The sequence below is a fragment of the Phocoena sinus genome, chromosome 2 (assembly GCF_008692025.1).
Source record: "Phocoena sinus isolate mPhoSin1 chromosome 2, mPhoSin1.pri, whole genome shotgun sequence".
NCBI lineage: Eukaryota > Metazoa > Chordata > Mammalia > Artiodactyla > Phocoenidae > Phocoena > Phocoena sinus.
In genome coordinates this window covers 89,966,065-89,982,712 of record NC_045764.1, presented here as the reverse complement: position 1 = coordinate 89,982,712, position 16,648 = coordinate 89,966,065, and the positions used below count along the sequence as shown (strand labels likewise).

Here is a 16,648-nt window from a genome sequence, read left to right as displayed (position 1 = left end):
CTTTTCCGATCAGAGGTGCTCTGGTCCTAAGGGGGCAGAGTGAATCCCTGTTCCTTTTTGTATTATCCTCCTGTCAGCTGGCCCTAGATGCGGGCAGTCAGGAAAGTACATGACAGGATGGGGTAACTAAACCTCCAGCTTTGGCCAGAAGACTGAAAAGGGAAGCCTCGGGCAACCAGAAAGTACTTGGAAGAGAGATTCAGGAAAGCAACACAATAAAGTTGTTTATAAACATTAGGGCTCATTCCTAGGCTTTGCATGTATGGATCTGATCCCGACCAACATATCAAAGACTTTGAGAACTAAGTCAACAGACAGACCACTACACAGGTTGCAGACTGACCACAGGATGGCACATACAGGATGGATCTGAACAGCACCACAAAGAATTTGAAAACTGAACTGATGTTACAACCACAGCCCACAGAAAGTACATTGGAACGTGTAGTCTGAACATAGCCAGGTCAATTGCCTGCTAAAAACATATCAACATTCTTCATAGGATTTAAACAAGACGCAGCATCCCATAACACACTATTCGAAATGTCCAAGATACAACATGAAGTTATTCAGCATACAAAAATACAAGAAGATCTCAACTCATACAAGACAAAGAAAAGACAAACGATGAAACCCAGCACTAAAATGACATAAATGTTGAAATTATCTGAAAAAGACTTTAAAGCAGCTATTACAAATGTTCCAACAAGCAACTATGAACACTCTTAAAATAAACAGAAAAACAAAGTCTTAGCAAAGAAATAAATGGTATAAAGAAGAATAAAATGGAAGTTGTAGAACTGAAATTTTAAAATCACAGAAATTAAAAAAAAAATCTTAATAGCAGAATGGAAATGCCAGAGGAAAGAGTCAGTGAAACCGAAGATAGAAAAATAGAAATTATCCAATCTGAACAAAGCTTCAGGGACATGTGAAACAATAACTTTTGTTTTTGTTTCATTGGAGTCATTGGAGTCCCATAAGGAGAGGAGTAAGAGTATGGTGCTGGAAAAATATTTGAAAAAAATGATGTCTGAAAACTACCTAAACTTGATAAAGCTACATATTTAAGAAACTCAGTGAACCCCAAATAGCATAAGCCCCCCCAAATACATGTCCAGTCATGCTATAACCAAACTGCTGAAGACAAAAGACAGGAAAAAAATCTTGAAAGCAACAAGAGAAAAATGCATTATCTACAGGGGAACAGTGATTCGAATGACTGCAGATTATTCATCAAATACCACAGAAGTCGAAAGGAAGTGGCAGAACATTTTTTTTTTTTTTTTTTTTTGCGGTACGCGGGCCTCTCACTGTTGTGGCCTCTCCCGCTGCGGAGCACAGGCTCCGGATGCGCAGGCTCAGCGGCCATGGCTCACGGGCCCAGCCGTTCCGCGGCACGTGGGATCTTTCCGGATCGGAGCACGAACCTGTGTCCCTGCATCGGCAGGCGGACTCTCAACCACTGCACCACTAGGGAAGCCTGGCAGAACATTTTTAAGTGTGGAAAGAAAATAATAAATGTTCTATATCCAGCAAAAATCATCCTTCAGGAATGAAGGTGCAACAGAGACATTCTCAGATGAAGTAAAACTAAGACAATCTGTTTCCAGCAGACAACTCTGAAAGAATTACTAAAGGAAGTCCTTCACACAGAAGGAAAAAGAAACTAGAAAGAAACTTGGAACATCAGGAATGAAGGAAGAGCAACACAAATTGTAAATATCTGAGTAAATATAATAAACTACTCTCCTCTTGAGTTTGTTAAAATATATTTTTTGGTTGAAAACAAAAAAATCTAGCTTTGTTTGATGAGATTTTCAGTGTATGTAGGTGTAATATAATAAGGCAACTAAGATATAAAGGGAGAGAAGTAAAGTAACCTACATGGTGGTAAGGTTTCTACCCTTAAAATATAATTTTAAGTAGACTGTGAAAAGTTACAAATGTATAATGTAACACATAAAGCAACCAATTAAAAAAGTGATGCAAAGCTATACAGTCAAAATCACAAATTAAAATGGATGACTAAAAAATGTGCAAATAACCCAAAGGTAAGAAAAGGTTTCCTCAAAAACCACAAACTACCAAAACTCACCTGAGATGAAAAAGATAACCTGATTAGTCATATAACTATGAAATAAATTTGTAGTTAAAAATCTTCCAGGGCTTCCCTGGTGACGCAGTGGTTAAGAATCCGCCTGCCAGTGCAGGAGACATGGGTTTGAGCCCTGGTCTGGGAAGATCCCACATGCTGCGGAGCAACTAAGCCGGTGTGCCACAACTACTGAGCCTGCGCTCTAGAGCCCGCGTGCCACAACTACTGAAGCCTGTGAGCCTAGAGCCTGTGCTCTGTAACAAGAGAAGCCACCACAATGAGAAGCCTGCACATGCAATGAAGAGTAGATCCCACTCACCCCAACTACAGAAAGCCCGCGTGCAGCAACGAAGACCCAACACAGCCAAAAGTAAAAAAAAAAAAAAAAAAAAAAACAACTTCCAAAACAAAAATCTCCAGGTTTAGATGGTTTTACTGGTAAATTCTACTGAACATTTAAAGAAGAAATAACACCAATTAATTCCACATAATGTTTTCCAGAAACACATTAAGCTAGCATTACCCTGATGCAAAAACCAAAGATGGTATTAAAAAAAAAAGTACAGATCAGTATTCTTCATGAACATAAATGTAAGAATTCTCAACAAAATAGCAAGCTGATTCCAGTAATATGTCAAAAAGAATAATGCACCATAACCAAGTGAGGTTTTTCCTGGGAATACAAAAAAGCTGGTTCAATATTTTAAAAGATCAATTAATGTAATCTACTGTATTACTAGTCTAAACAAGAAAATAAAAACAAACACGATCATATCAATGGATGCAGAAAAAATTCAACATTGATCCATGATAAAAACTCTCAGCAAATAGGGAACTTCCTCAACATGACAAAGGGTGTCTTCAAAAAACCTACAGCTAATATCACACTTAATGATGAAAGACTGAATGCTTCCTCCCTAAGGTCAGTAACAAGGCAAGGATGTCCACTCTCACCACTCCTATCCAACATCATGCCGGAAGTCCTTGCTAGAGCAGTAAAGCAAGAAAAATAAATAAGGCAAATAGATTGGAAAGGAGGAAAAAGAACTGCCTCTATTCACAGATATGATTATCTCCATAGAAAATCCCAAGGAATCTGTAAGAAAACTCCTAGGATAAGTGAGTTTAGCAAGATCACAGGATTAAAGGTTAACATAAAAAATCAATTATATTTCTATATGTGATCATGTACAATTGGAAACATGATTATTTACATAGGATAAATTTCAGTGAACTAGCCACAAGTCAGATAGATTCCCTCTAACCTTGCTACTTAGCTAGTTAAAAGACCTAGGTGGGACTTCCCTGGTGGTCCAGTAGCTATGACTCTGCACTCCCAATGCAGAGGGCCCAGGTTCGATCCCTGGTCAGGGAACAAGATCCCACATGCTGCAACTAAGAGTTCACATGCCACAACTAACGATTCTGCATGCCACATCTAAAGGATCCCGCATGCTGCAACTAAAGATTCCAAATGCCCCAATTAAAGATCTCGCATGCTGTAACGAAGATCCCGCGTGCCACAACTAAGACCAACGCAGCCAAATAAATAAATAAATAGATAAATAAGTGTGATAAACTGGAGCTCTAGGTTAAAAAAAAAAAAGACATAGGTGTTCCTACTTCATTGACTAATTACCTGGTTTATGAATTACCCTTAACTTAGTGTAACTGGTGTGCCAAAAGGGACCCTTTCTTCCTGGAGAGAATGCCAACAGCACCTCACAGGACTCAGGGCAGTTTGATCTCCTTCACTTACTGCTTTGGACTTTCCTTAGAGGAACGCCAGGTCGTTCTTCTTCCTCAAGCAGCTCAGCACTCTGTAAGAGAGCATGGATGTCCGGGTGCAGGTCATCCACACTAGCTTCCCCTGAAGCCAGTGCTCTGCAATGCAACACCAAGGCAACATCTTGGTTATAGAAATGAAAATATCGGCACACTCTACTTGCTTCATGCACACAGCCATCATCCAATAGGCGCCCAATCAAAAAGTTTAGGGACTCCTGCTCCTTCCAATTCAGTTTGTTCTCACAAGTGTCTTTGGATGGAAGGCCATTAAATTCTAAGTATTTTGATGTGTTCAGAGCAGCCAACTTAGAGAATGAAAACTCACTGGCTAAGCTTTCAAAGGAAAGTTCACCACTAGTTGAAATCTGTTGAGAACATCCGGGGGCTATTTCCTCCTGCCTTCCCCTGAGGGTGTGCTGGGTGATGCGGCAGAGCCAGATCTGCTTCTCTAGCTCCTCCAGCTCCTCCAAAGGCACCAGGTCCTCCTGGGCAAGCCAGTGTCCTGCCAGAGTGAGGAGCAGATGGCGCTCCTCAATGCTGCTTGGTCCCTCTTCAGCTGGGCACTCACATGCCGTAAGAGCCTGGGCTGAGAAAAAGGAAGAAGCTGCTTTGCTTGAAATGGAATTTTTCTTAAAATTCTCATGACATTTTTTCCAGAAGTCAATTCTTGCTTGTTTCAGGGACCACTGGTCAATGTGTTTTAAGGTCTGCATTTCCTGTGTTATCTGTGAAATTGAACACAGCAATTTTTAGCCTTTCCTGGATAAAGAAATATCATAAATGCTAATGCTCCCTCGGTATACCATACTTGTTAAGACCCAAATCAAGTTAGAGAACATGGGACTTGGCTACAGATGATCCTGGATATTTTATCTGGAAAGTTAAGGTATGAAAAACAAATCTAAATTTATCTAATTGAATGAGGTTCAAGAGGAAACCACCTTATATTTAATTCTATTCAAAGTAAAATAGTTGTAGCATGTCCTGTAAGCTAACCTTATATTAAAGCAAACATTCCTCAAAAATGGGCATTCTAGGCTCATCCATTTCTGAAAGTAATGTCTGTGTCAAAAGTGAAAAAGTAGGGCTTCCCTGGTGGTGCAGTGGTTTAGAGTCCGCCTGCCGATGCAGGGGACACGGGTTCGTGCCCCGGTCCGGGAAGATCCCACATGCCGCGGAGCGGCTGCACCCGTGGGCCATGGCCGCTGAGCCTGCGCGTCCGGAGCCTGCGCTCCGCAGCGGGAGAGGCCACAACAGTGAGAGGCCCGCGTACCGCAAAAAAAAAAAAAGAAAAAGAAAAAGTATCATCACTGGTAAATGACATACCTCATTTAGTTCTCTGTTTAATGCTGGTTCACAAAGCTAAGATTTTACATAACTTAAAAGACTAATGATACCTCTTCAATAATCAGGTTGTCCACAGGTAGCTCAGCTAGTTCTGCTACCCTTCTGGCCAAAGCAAAGTATCCATCTGTCTCCAGTTTTTCTAAAATTGATCTACATTCATGCTGAAAATTCTCAAGGCTGTAGCTGGTAATAATTACATGATTAATGGCTATGGATGTATCCTTCAAAATTTGGCTAAGGACACACAGCTTCTTCACATCTGGACCTGTGCCAAAGAGAAGCAGATATAAGCATTTAATCAGTAAAATACTGCTATGGCATTTCAAGAGTAACTAAATATGAGGGGAGAATATTTATATTTAACATAATAATGTAGTTAAAGGGAAAATAAAAACCTATTTTTCTACTCTGGTTGGCTGACAGAGGAAGCCAAAGGCAGCTCCTATATAGTAAGAACTATTAAGATTAGCACATGGACTCCATCTATAAATCTGGCTTTATATACCAGGCAGAAGTTGGTGGCCTGCTATGTAGTAGCAACTCAGTTAACCTTGGGAAGATTTGGCCATTCATTCAGGTTAGTTCCATCTTTTTCCAGATTTTTCTCCTACCTTGAACAAATTTGTTTTTCTAATTGTTCACTCATTCATTCACTGCAGGCATCATGTGGATCAAGACACAGAACTTCTAGGACAGCTGAAACTGCAGGTGGTCAACAGCCAAAGCTCTACTGTGGTACACTGTCTTCAGAATGGAGCACCGCTTGCTCCTCCAGATATCTATCTAACTTAACCCAGGGAGACCCAGCTAAGCACTTCCTGATGTCCCCAGGAAAGTCTCTCTCTCTTTTTTTAATCAAAGTATAATATAAGTGACTTACAGTATTATATCAGTTTCAGGTGTACAGCATAGTGATTTGATATTTTTGAACATTACAAAATGATCACCATGATACATCTAGTTACTGTCACCATACAAAGTTATTACAATTTTATTGACTATATTCCCTATGCTGTACATTACATCCTTGTGACTTACTTATTTTATAACTGGGAGTTTGTACCTCTTAATCCCCTTCACTTATTTTGCCCATCCCCTCACCCTCCTCCTCTCTGGCAACCACCAGTTTGTTCCTGGTATCTATGAGTTTGTTTCTGTTTATTCATTCACTCTTTAGATTATACATATAAGTGAAACCAAACAAATTCTTATCCTTAGTAACATTAGGAATTCTCTGCCAATAATTTATGTGGCTGGGTTTGCTCCTACTCCCAAATATAGCATGCATAGAGCCTACGTGTGCCCTACCATGAAGGAGGGGCATGAAAAACGTTCTTTAGGAGCCTGCTCCCAATGCCGCCTGCTGAGCTGTGGTCTGATTTAGGTGGTTCCAGGGACAGTGAGACACCTTGCACAATAACCACCAGTATGAGCATGCCGGGTTTCTTTGCAGGCATGATCTAAAACATAAGTCTTTTAAAAAACCTTTCTTTTCTCCAAGCACATACACAATATGCACATACAAATATTCTACAAAAACAGAAATAATTATGTGAATAAAAGCATTATAGTAATGGTTAACAATGTAGACAATCCTTGTAATTTTTTAAGGATAGGGTTAACTCTGGCAAGAAAACAGGAAATTTATTTCTTAATTAAAGTTACTAAAGAGCAATGAAAGTATCTTATATTAAAAGGACCTACTGTTTGGCCTATGTAGTAACTGACAGTAGCTTATATACACTGCATTTTGGAAACACCCCCCTTCCCTTCTAGTCATCAGCCCCACAGCGCACAACATGGGCATGAAGCCCAGGCATTCTGCGCCTGTTGTGTGCAAATGTGAGCTTTCCAGTTGAACATCTGTGAGTTTAAATGTGATAAAATAACCCTGGTAGTGAAAAATACCAGAATCCAGCGTAAAAGAACAACATTATCACTCAACAAAAACTTGGAATTATCAAACAAGTAGAAAAGAGGGTAAGGCAATATTGGTTTCATTCAATCAGCAACAAGCTTAGAGACTGCCAATGTCTGGAGGAATGTGCAAAAAATCGACACAATTTGTCTCTTAAAACCTTCAAAATGAATTAGGCATTCCTGAAACAAGTCTGTGACCTTGAGCAACGATGACATGTTAAGGTTACTTGTCAAAGAAAACAATAATAGTGACAGGGTAGTATAGAGGTTAGCCAGGGGAAATTTGGCTATTTGCTTAGAATTAGTAGATAGTTGTATTACTTGTTTTATATCCTGTTGTGCTGTTTTAAATGCTTTAACCATGACTGAAGTTTCCTGTAACCTCTTCTTCACACCCCGTTCTGGACTGTAATGTCGTATATCCTATGCATTTTAATTTCCTGAATGCCCTTCTAAAATATTTTCAGGATTAAGTAAGCTAACGTCCTAACAGCAACTTACCTGTAAATATTGTCTTACCATCAGAGAAGAGATGCTCTCTTCCAACAAACAGCTGTAAAAGCTTCCCCAGCTCATACTGGGTCCTACACTGCTGCAGCATAAGCTTCAAAAGAAAATACACATGCTCCTTCAGCCATGGGGCAGGAATGATAGCGTGGACCCTTGTGGCAGCCGTTTCAAGCTATGAAAAAAAAGGGTAAGGAAAGTGGTTTCTCAGGAACAGCAAATCAAAACCTCTGAACTTGGGAATGTCTAAGAAAGCCAAGGTACCATCAAAGGCATCTCCTATCACAAAGGAGGATGCTTATTCAGGTCCTTTTCAAACAGCGGTAATTTGTATTGCAGCTCAGAGGAGTAGCAAAAATAAGCCCTCTCTGGCAGCTTTGTAGTTTGTCTCCTTGTGGGACATCCTGTTGTAGAGAGCTGTGTGTCTGAAAGTCAAAAATGGGAAAGAGACCTAAAGACTGAATGGAGTGAAGCAATGCAAATACTGCCAAGTTAGTGACTGCCAGAGTAACAGTCCTGTGAGTGGCTGTGAAATTAACCAGACATGTTTCACTTAGCAGCTTCTTTAGAGAGGGGTCTAGTCCTGCCCTGAGTCCAGAAGATTTGAAATTCACATATGAAGACCTCTTAAAAAGACTTGCTTGGGCTTCCCTGGTGGCGCAGTGGTTGAGAGTCCGCCTGCCGATGCAGGGGACACGGGTTCGTGCCCCGGTCCAGGAAGATCCCACATGCTGCAGAGCGGCTGGGCCCATGAGCCATGGCCGCTGAGCCTGCGCATCTGGAGTCTGTGCTCCGCAACGGGAGAGGCCACAGCAGTGAGAGGCCCGCATAATGCAAAAAAAACAAAAAAAAACAAAAAGACTTGCTTAACATTGCTGAGCTGGTTCTATTAGTTTGCTTATAGTTTATACTATCATTAGAGAAGGATCTCAATTAGTAAGCCTGAACTTTTGTCATTTCAATCACATGCTAAAAATATTAATAGGAAAGATGACCCCAAGAAGCAGCCGCATTAAGCTTGAATCAGAGCATTAGTTCTTTTTCTAAAAAAATTATTTAATTAATTTATTTTTGGCTGCCTTGAGTCTTCGTTGCTACACGCAGGCTTTCTCTAGTTGTGGCGAGTGGGGGCTACTCTTCATTGTGGTGCATGGGCTTCTCATTGCGGTGGCTTCTCTTATTGTGGAGCATGGGCTCTAGACTGCAAGCTCAGTAGTTGTGGCGCACGGCATGTGGGATCTTCCTGGACCAGGGCTCGAACCCGGTCCCCTGCATTGGCAGGTAGATTCCTAACCACTGTGCCACCAGGGAAGCCCTCAGAACATTAGTTCTTAGTCTTTATTTACTTGTTTCCCTACCTCTGTTGCTCTAAGAAGAGGGTCTATGTCAGACAGACAATGGAACTGGTTAAAGTAAAAAATATATGGAAGTAAAGAGCTCAGGTAACAATGGAGCAGCTGCACTGCCCCTTGGTTGGGGACTGGAGCAGGGGCAGACAAGCAAGAATAAGAAGAGACCTGGAAGGACCTAAATGTAAAATGCAAAACTATAAAACTCCTAGGAGATAACATGGGAGGAAACTTAGGTGACCTTGCGTATGGTGATGCCTTTTTTAGATAAAATACCAAAGGAAGAATTCATGAAGGAAATAACTGATAAGCTGGACTTCATTAAAAATAAAAACTGCCCTACAAAAGACAATGTCAAGAGAATCAGATGACAAGCCACAGACTGGGAGAAAATATTTGCAAAACATACATCTGATAAAGGACTGTTATCCAAAATAAACAAAGAACTCTTAAAACTAAACAATAAGACGATGAACAGCACTATTAAAAAAATAGGCTGAAGAGCTTAATAGATACCTGACCAAAGAACATATACAGATGACAAATAAGCATATGAGAAGAAGATCCATACCATATGTCATCAGGGAAATGCAAATGAAAACAATGACATATCACAACATACCTATTAGAATGGCCAAAATCTGGAAGTCTGACAACACCAAAGGTTAGCAAGGATATGGAGACACAGGAACTCTCATTCACTGCTGGTGGGAATGCAAAACAGTACAGCCATTTTGGCAGACAGTTTGGTGGTCTCTTCCAAAACTAACATACTCTCACCATATGATTGAGTACTCCTTGGTATTGATATTTACCCAAATGAGTTGAAAACTTACGTCCACAGAAAAACCTGCACACGGATGTCTAGAGCAGCTTTATTCATAATTGCCAAAACTTGGAAGCAACCAAGATGTCCTGCAGTAGCTGAATGGATAAATAGACTGGTATATCCAGACAATGTAGTATTATTCAGCACTAAAAAGAAATGAGCTATCAAGCTATGAAAAAGACATGAAAGAAACTTAAATGCAGGGTGTGGAGTCAAGATGGTGGAGTAGGAGGATGTAGAGTTCATGTCTCCTCAAATCTAGGGCACCAACCAGGCGCTGGTGAGGGACCTTGGACACCTAAGGGGATGGGAGGAATCCCTGTGTAACCAGGGTCTTGGTTCCCAGGCCAGGGGTCAGGCCTGAGCTCCTGTGGTGGGAGTGCTGAGTCCAAACCACTGGACTAACAGAGAACCTCAGACCACAGGGAATATTAATCAGTGTGAGCTCTCCCATTGGTCCTCATCTCAGCACCAGACCCGGCTCCACCCAATTGCCTGAAAACTCCAGTGCTGGATGCCTCAGGCCAAACAACCAGCAAGACAGGAACACGGCCCCACCTATCAGAAAAAATGAGATGACAAAAAAATATGGTACAGACGAAGAAGCAAGGTAAAAACCTATATGACCAAATAAATGAAAAGGAAATCGGCAACCTACCTGAAAAAGAATTCAGAGTATTGACAGTAAAGATGACCCCAAATCTCGTAAACAGAATGGAGGCACAGATTGAAAAAATACAAGAAATGTTTAACAAGGACCTAGAAGAACTAAAGAACAAACAAACAAGTGATGAACAACACAATAACCGAAATGAAAAATACACTAGAAGGAATCAATAACAGAACAACTGAAGGAGAAGAACAAATAAGTGAGCTGGAAGATAGAATGGTAGAAATAACAGCCAAGGAGAAGAATAAAGAAAAAAGAATGAAAAGAAATAAGGACAGTCTCAGAGACCTCTGGGACATTAAATGCACCAACATTTGAATTACAGGGGTCCCAGAAGAAGAAGAGAAAGAGAAAGGGTCTGAGAAAACATTTGAAGAGATTATAGTTGAAAAATCCCCTAACATGGGAAAGGAAATAGTCAATCAAGTCCAGGAAGCACAGAGAGTCCCATACAGGATAAATCCGAGGAGAAACATGCCGAGACACACATTAATCAAACTAACAAAAAATAAATTCAAAGAAAAAATATTAAAAGCAACAGGGGAAAAGCAACAAATAACCTACAACGGAATCCCCATAAGGTTAACAGCTAATTTTTCAGCAGAAACTCTGCAGGCCAGAAGGGAGTGGCAGGATATTTAAAGTGATGAAAGGGAAAAACCTACAACCAAGATTACTCTACCCAGCAAGGATCTCATTCAGATTCAACAGAGAAATCAAAAACTTTACAGACAAGCAAAAGCTAAGAGAATTCAGCTCCACCAAACCACCTTTACAACAAATGCTAAAGGAACTTCTCTAGGTGGGAAACACAAGAGAAAAAAAGACCCACAAAAACAAACCCAAAACAATTAAGAAAACAGTAACAGGAACATACACATTGATAATTACCTTGAATGTAAATGGATTAAATGCTCCAACCAAAAGACACAAACTGGCTGAATGGATACAAACACAAGACCCATATATATGCTGTCTACAAGAGATCACTTCAGACCTAGAGACACATACAGACTGAATGTGAGGGGATGGAAAAAGATATTCAATGCAAATGGAAATCAAAAAAAAGCTGGAGTAGCAATGCTCATATCAGATAAAATAGACTTTAAAATAAAGACTGTTACAAGAAACAAGGAAGGTCACTACATAATGATCAAGGGACCAATCCAAGAAGAAGATATAACAATTATAAATAGTTATGCACCCAACATAGGAGCACCTCAATACATAAAGCAAATGCTAACAACCATAAAAGGGGAAATCCACAGTAACACAATAATAGTGGGGGACTTTAACATTCCACATACACCAATGGAGAGATCATCCAGATAGAAAATAAATAAGGATACACAGCTTTAAATGACACCGTAGACCAGATAGACTTAATTGATATTTATAGGACATTCCACTAGAAAGTGGAAGAATACACTTTCTCCTCAAGAGCACACGGAACATTTTCCAGGATAGAGCACATCTTGGGTCACAAATCAAGCCTCAGTAAATTTAAGAAAGTTGAAATCGTATCAAGCATCTTTTTCAACCACAACACTACAAGATTAGAAATCAATTATAGGCAGGACTTCCCTGATGGTCCAGCGGTTAATAATCTGCCTTCCAGTGCAGCGGACGCAAGTTCAATCCCTGGTCAGGGAACTAAGATCCCATATGCCACAGGGCAACTAAGCCAGTGCACCACAACTACTAAGCCCACGTGCTCTAGAGCCCCTGTGCCACAACTAGAGACCCCACATGTCACAACTACTGAGCCCATATGCTCTGGATCCTGCACACCACAACTAGAAAGGCTGTGTGCTCTGGAGCCGGCGCAACACAACTAGAGAGCCCGTGCACCACAATTACTGGGCCTGCGTGCTCTGGAGCCCATGTGCCACAACTAGAGAGCCTGCACACCACAACTAGAGAGCCCACACACTGCAATAAAGAGCCCGCACGCTGCACCTAAGACCCGACGCAGCCAAATACATAAATATTTTTAAAAAAGAAATCAATTACAGGAAAAAAAACTATAAAAAACACAAACACATGGAGGCTAAACAATACACTACTAAATACCCAAGAGATCACTGAAGAAATCAAAGAGGAAATAAAAAAATACATAGAAACAAATGACAATGAAAACACAACAACCCAAAACCTATTGGATGCAGCAAAAGCAGTTCTAAAAGGGAAGTTTATAGCAATTCAATCTCACCTCAAGAAACAAGAAAAATCTCAAATAAACAATCTAACCTTACATTTAAAGCAACTGCAGAAAGAAGAACAAAAAAACCCCTAGAGTTAGTAGAAGGAAAGAAATCATAAAGATCAGAGCAGAAACAAATGCAATAGAAACAAAGAAAACAATAGCAAAGATCAATAAAACTAAAAGTTGGTTCTTTGAGAAGATAAACAAAATTGATAAACCTTAAGCCAGACTCATCAAGAAAAAAAGGGAGGGACTTCCCTGGTGGTGCAGTGGTTAAGACTCCATGTTCCCAATGCAGGGGGCCCGGCTTCGATCCCTGGTCAGGGAACTAGATCCCACATGCATGCTGCAACCAAGAGTTTGCATGCGACAACTAAGGAGCCGGTGAGCTGCAACTAAGGAGCCCATGAGCTGCAACCATGGAGCTGGTGAGCCATAACTAAGGAGCCCTCAAGCAGCAACTAAGGAGCCCACATGCTACAACTAAGGAGCCCACCAGCTGCAACTAAGACCCAGTGCAACCAAATAAATAAATATTTTTAAAAAAGAGAGAGGATTCAAATCAGTAAAATTAGAAATGAAAAACGGAGAAATTACAACTGACACTGCAGAAGTACAAAGGATCATAAGAGACTACTTACTACAAGCAACTATATGCCAATAAAATAGACAACCTGGAAGAAATGGACAAATTCTTCCAAGACTGAACCAGGAAGAAATAGAAACTATGAACAGACCAATCACAAGTAATGAAATTGAAACTGTGATTAAAACTCTTCCAACAAACAAAAGTCCAGGACCAGATGGCTTCACAGATGAATTCTATCAAACATTTAGAGAAGAGCTAACACCCATCCTTCTCAAACTCTTCCAAAAAACTGCAGAGGAAGGAACACTCCCAAACTCATCTATGAGGCCACCATCACCCTGTTACCAAAACCAGACAAAGATACTACAAAAAAAGAAAATTACAGACCAATATCACTGATGAATACAAATGCAAAAACCCTCAACAAAATACTAGCAAACAGAATCCAACAACACATTAAAAGGATCATACACCATGATCAAGTGGGATTTATCCCAGGGATGCAAGGATTCTTTAATATACGTAAATCAATCAATGTGATAAACCATACCAACAGCTTGAAGAATAAAAACCATATGATCAACTCAGTAGATGCAGAAAAAGCTTTTGACAAAATTCAACACCCATTTATGATAAAAACTCTCCAGAAAGTTGGCATAGAGGGAACTTACCTCAACATAATAAAGGCCATATATGACAAACCCACAGCAAACATCATTCTCAATGGTGAAAAACTGAAAGCCTTTCCTCTAAGATCAGGAACAACACAAGGATGTCCACTCTCACCACTATTATACAACATAGTTTTGGAAGTCCTAGCCATGGCAATCACAGAAGAAAAAGAAATACAAATTGGAAAAGAAGTAAAACTGTCACTGTTTGCAGATGACATGATACTATACATGGAGAATCCTAAAGATGCCACCAGAAAACTACTAGAGCTAATCAATGAATTTGGTAAAGTTGCAGGATACAAAATTAATGCATGGAAATCTCTTGCATTCCTATATGCTAATGATGAAAATATCTGAAAGAGAAATTAAGGAAACACTCCCATTTACCACTGCAACAAAAAGAATAAAATACCTAGGAATAATGCTATCTAGGGAGACAAAAGATCTGTATGCGGAAAACTATAAGACACTGATGAAAGAAATTAAAGATGATACAAACAGATGGAGAGATATACCATGTTCTTGGATTGGAAGAATCAATATTGTGAAAATGACTATACTACCCAAAGCAATCTACAGATTCAATGCAATCCCTATCAAATTACCAATGGCATTTTTTACGGAACTAGAACAAAAATCTTAAAATTTGTATGGAGACACAAAAGACCCCTAATAGCCAAAGTGGTCTTGAGGGAAAATAACGGAGCTGGAGAAATCAGGCTCCCTGACTTCAGACTATACTACAAAACTATAGTAATCAAGACACTATGATACTGGCACAAAAACAGAAATATAGATCAATGGTACAGGATAGAAAGCCTAGAGATAAACCCACGTACCTATGGTCACCTAATCTATGACAAAGGAGGCAAGAATATACAGTGGAGAAAAGACAGTTTCTTCAATAAGTGGTACTGGGAAAACTGGACAGCTACATGTAGAAGAATGAAATTAGAACACTACCTAACATCATACACAAAAATAAACTCAAAATGGATTAAAGGCCTAAATGTAATACTGGACATTATAAAACTCTTAGAGGATAACATAGAAAAACACTCTTTGGCATAAATCACAGCAAGATCTTTTTTGATTCACCTCCTAGAGAAATGGAAATAAAAACAAAAATAAACAAATGGGACCTAATGAAACTTAAAAGCTTCTGCACAGCAAAGGAAACCATAAACAAGACGAAAAGACAACCCTCAAAATGGGAGAAAATATTTGCAAATGAAGCAACTGACAAAGGATTAATCTCCAAAATATACACACAGCTCATGCAGCTCAATATCAAAACAACAAACCCAATCAAAAAATGGGCAGAAAAAAAAAAAAAGTGGGCAGAAGACCTAAACAGACATTTCTTCAGAGAACACATACAGATGGCCAAGAGGCATATGAAAAGATGCTCAACATCACTAATTATTAGAGAAATGCAAATCAAAACTACAATGAGGTATCACCTCCCAATCAGAATGGCCATCATCAAAAAATCTACAAACAATAAATGCTGGAGATGGTGTGGAGAAAAGGGAACCCTCCTGCACTGCTGGTGGGAATGTAAATTGATACAGCCACTATGGAGAACAGTATGCAGTTTCCTTAAAAGACTGAAATTAGAACTACCATTTTTTAGCAATAAAGTGTTTTTTTTTTTTTTTTTTTAAAGTGTTTTTAAATTAAGGTATGTATATATATATTTTTAGACATAATACTATTGCACCCTTAACAGATTACAGTATAGTGTAAACATAACTTTTATATGCACTGGGAAACCAAAAAGTCCATGTGACTCACTTTATTGCGATATTCACTTTAGTGCAGTTGTCTGGAACTGAACCTGCAATATCTCAAAGGTATGCCGGTACTCTGCTTACAATAATGGACAGAATAACCTGACAGGAGACAAGTAAGGAAATAGAGGACTTCACACAATAAACCAACTAGATCTAACAGACATACGTACACATAACACTCTACCCAACAACAATAAAAAACACATTCTTCTCGAGTTCACATGGCATATTTTCCAGGATAGAATATATGTTAACTCCAATTAAGTCTCATAGATTTTAAAAGACAGATATCATATGAAGTATCTTCTCTGACTACAATGAGATGATGTTAGAAGACAATAACAAGAGGAAAACTGGAAAACTGACAAAATTGTGGAAATTAAACAACACATTTTTAAAGAAGACTCAAATTACTAAATCAGAAATGAAAGTGGGGACATTACTACCTATTCTACAGAAATCAAAAGGATTATGAGAGTACTATGAACAACCGTATGCCAAAAAGTTGGATGATCTAGATGAAATGGACAGATCCCTTGAAACACAAAACCTACCAAGACTAAAACACAAAGAAATAGATATCTGGATAGACCAAATCTCCTAGTAAGGAGATTTAATCAGTAGTCAAAAATCTCCCAACCAAAAAAGCAAAACAAAACCAAAACCAATTCCTAACAAAGAAAAGCCATGGACCTGATGGGTTTACTGATGAATTCTACCAAACACTTAAAGAACGAATACCAATCTTTCTCAAACTTTTCCAAACAACTGGAGAGGAGAGAACACTTCCCTACTTATTCTATGAAACCAGCATAATCTTGATACCAAAGACAGATAAAGACACTACAAGAAAACTACAGACCAATATCCCTTAT

The 16,648-nt window shown here is 39.4% G+C and overlaps 1 protein-coding gene across 5 annotated transcripts in view; it reads right to left on the bottom strand.

Annotated features, from left to right (window-relative positions):
• SPG11 (SPG11 vesicle trafficking associated, spatacsin) overlaps window positions 1-16,648 on the bottom strand; it is a 76,977-nt gene that overhangs the window by 11,037 nt on the left and 49,292 nt on the right. For 3 of the 5 annotated variants that reach the window (XR_004348417.1, XM_032622391.1, XM_032622394.1), the window contains exons 28-30: window positions 7,655-7,835; window positions 5,284-5,498; window positions 3,858-4,611 (exon numbers count right to left, since the gene is read on the bottom strand). Coding sequence is in view for 4 of the 5 variants with exons in the window: in XM_032622391.1 (XP_032478282.1) it covers window positions 3,858-4,611; window positions 5,284-5,498; window positions 7,655-7,835 (1,150 nt within the window). In the remaining variant the exon portion in view is untranslated. The remainder of the gene's footprint in view (window positions 1-3,857; window positions 4,612-5,283; window positions 5,499-7,654; window positions 7,836-16,648) is intronic. The other 2 variants (XM_032622392.1, XM_032622393.1) reach the window with 1 other exon arrangement.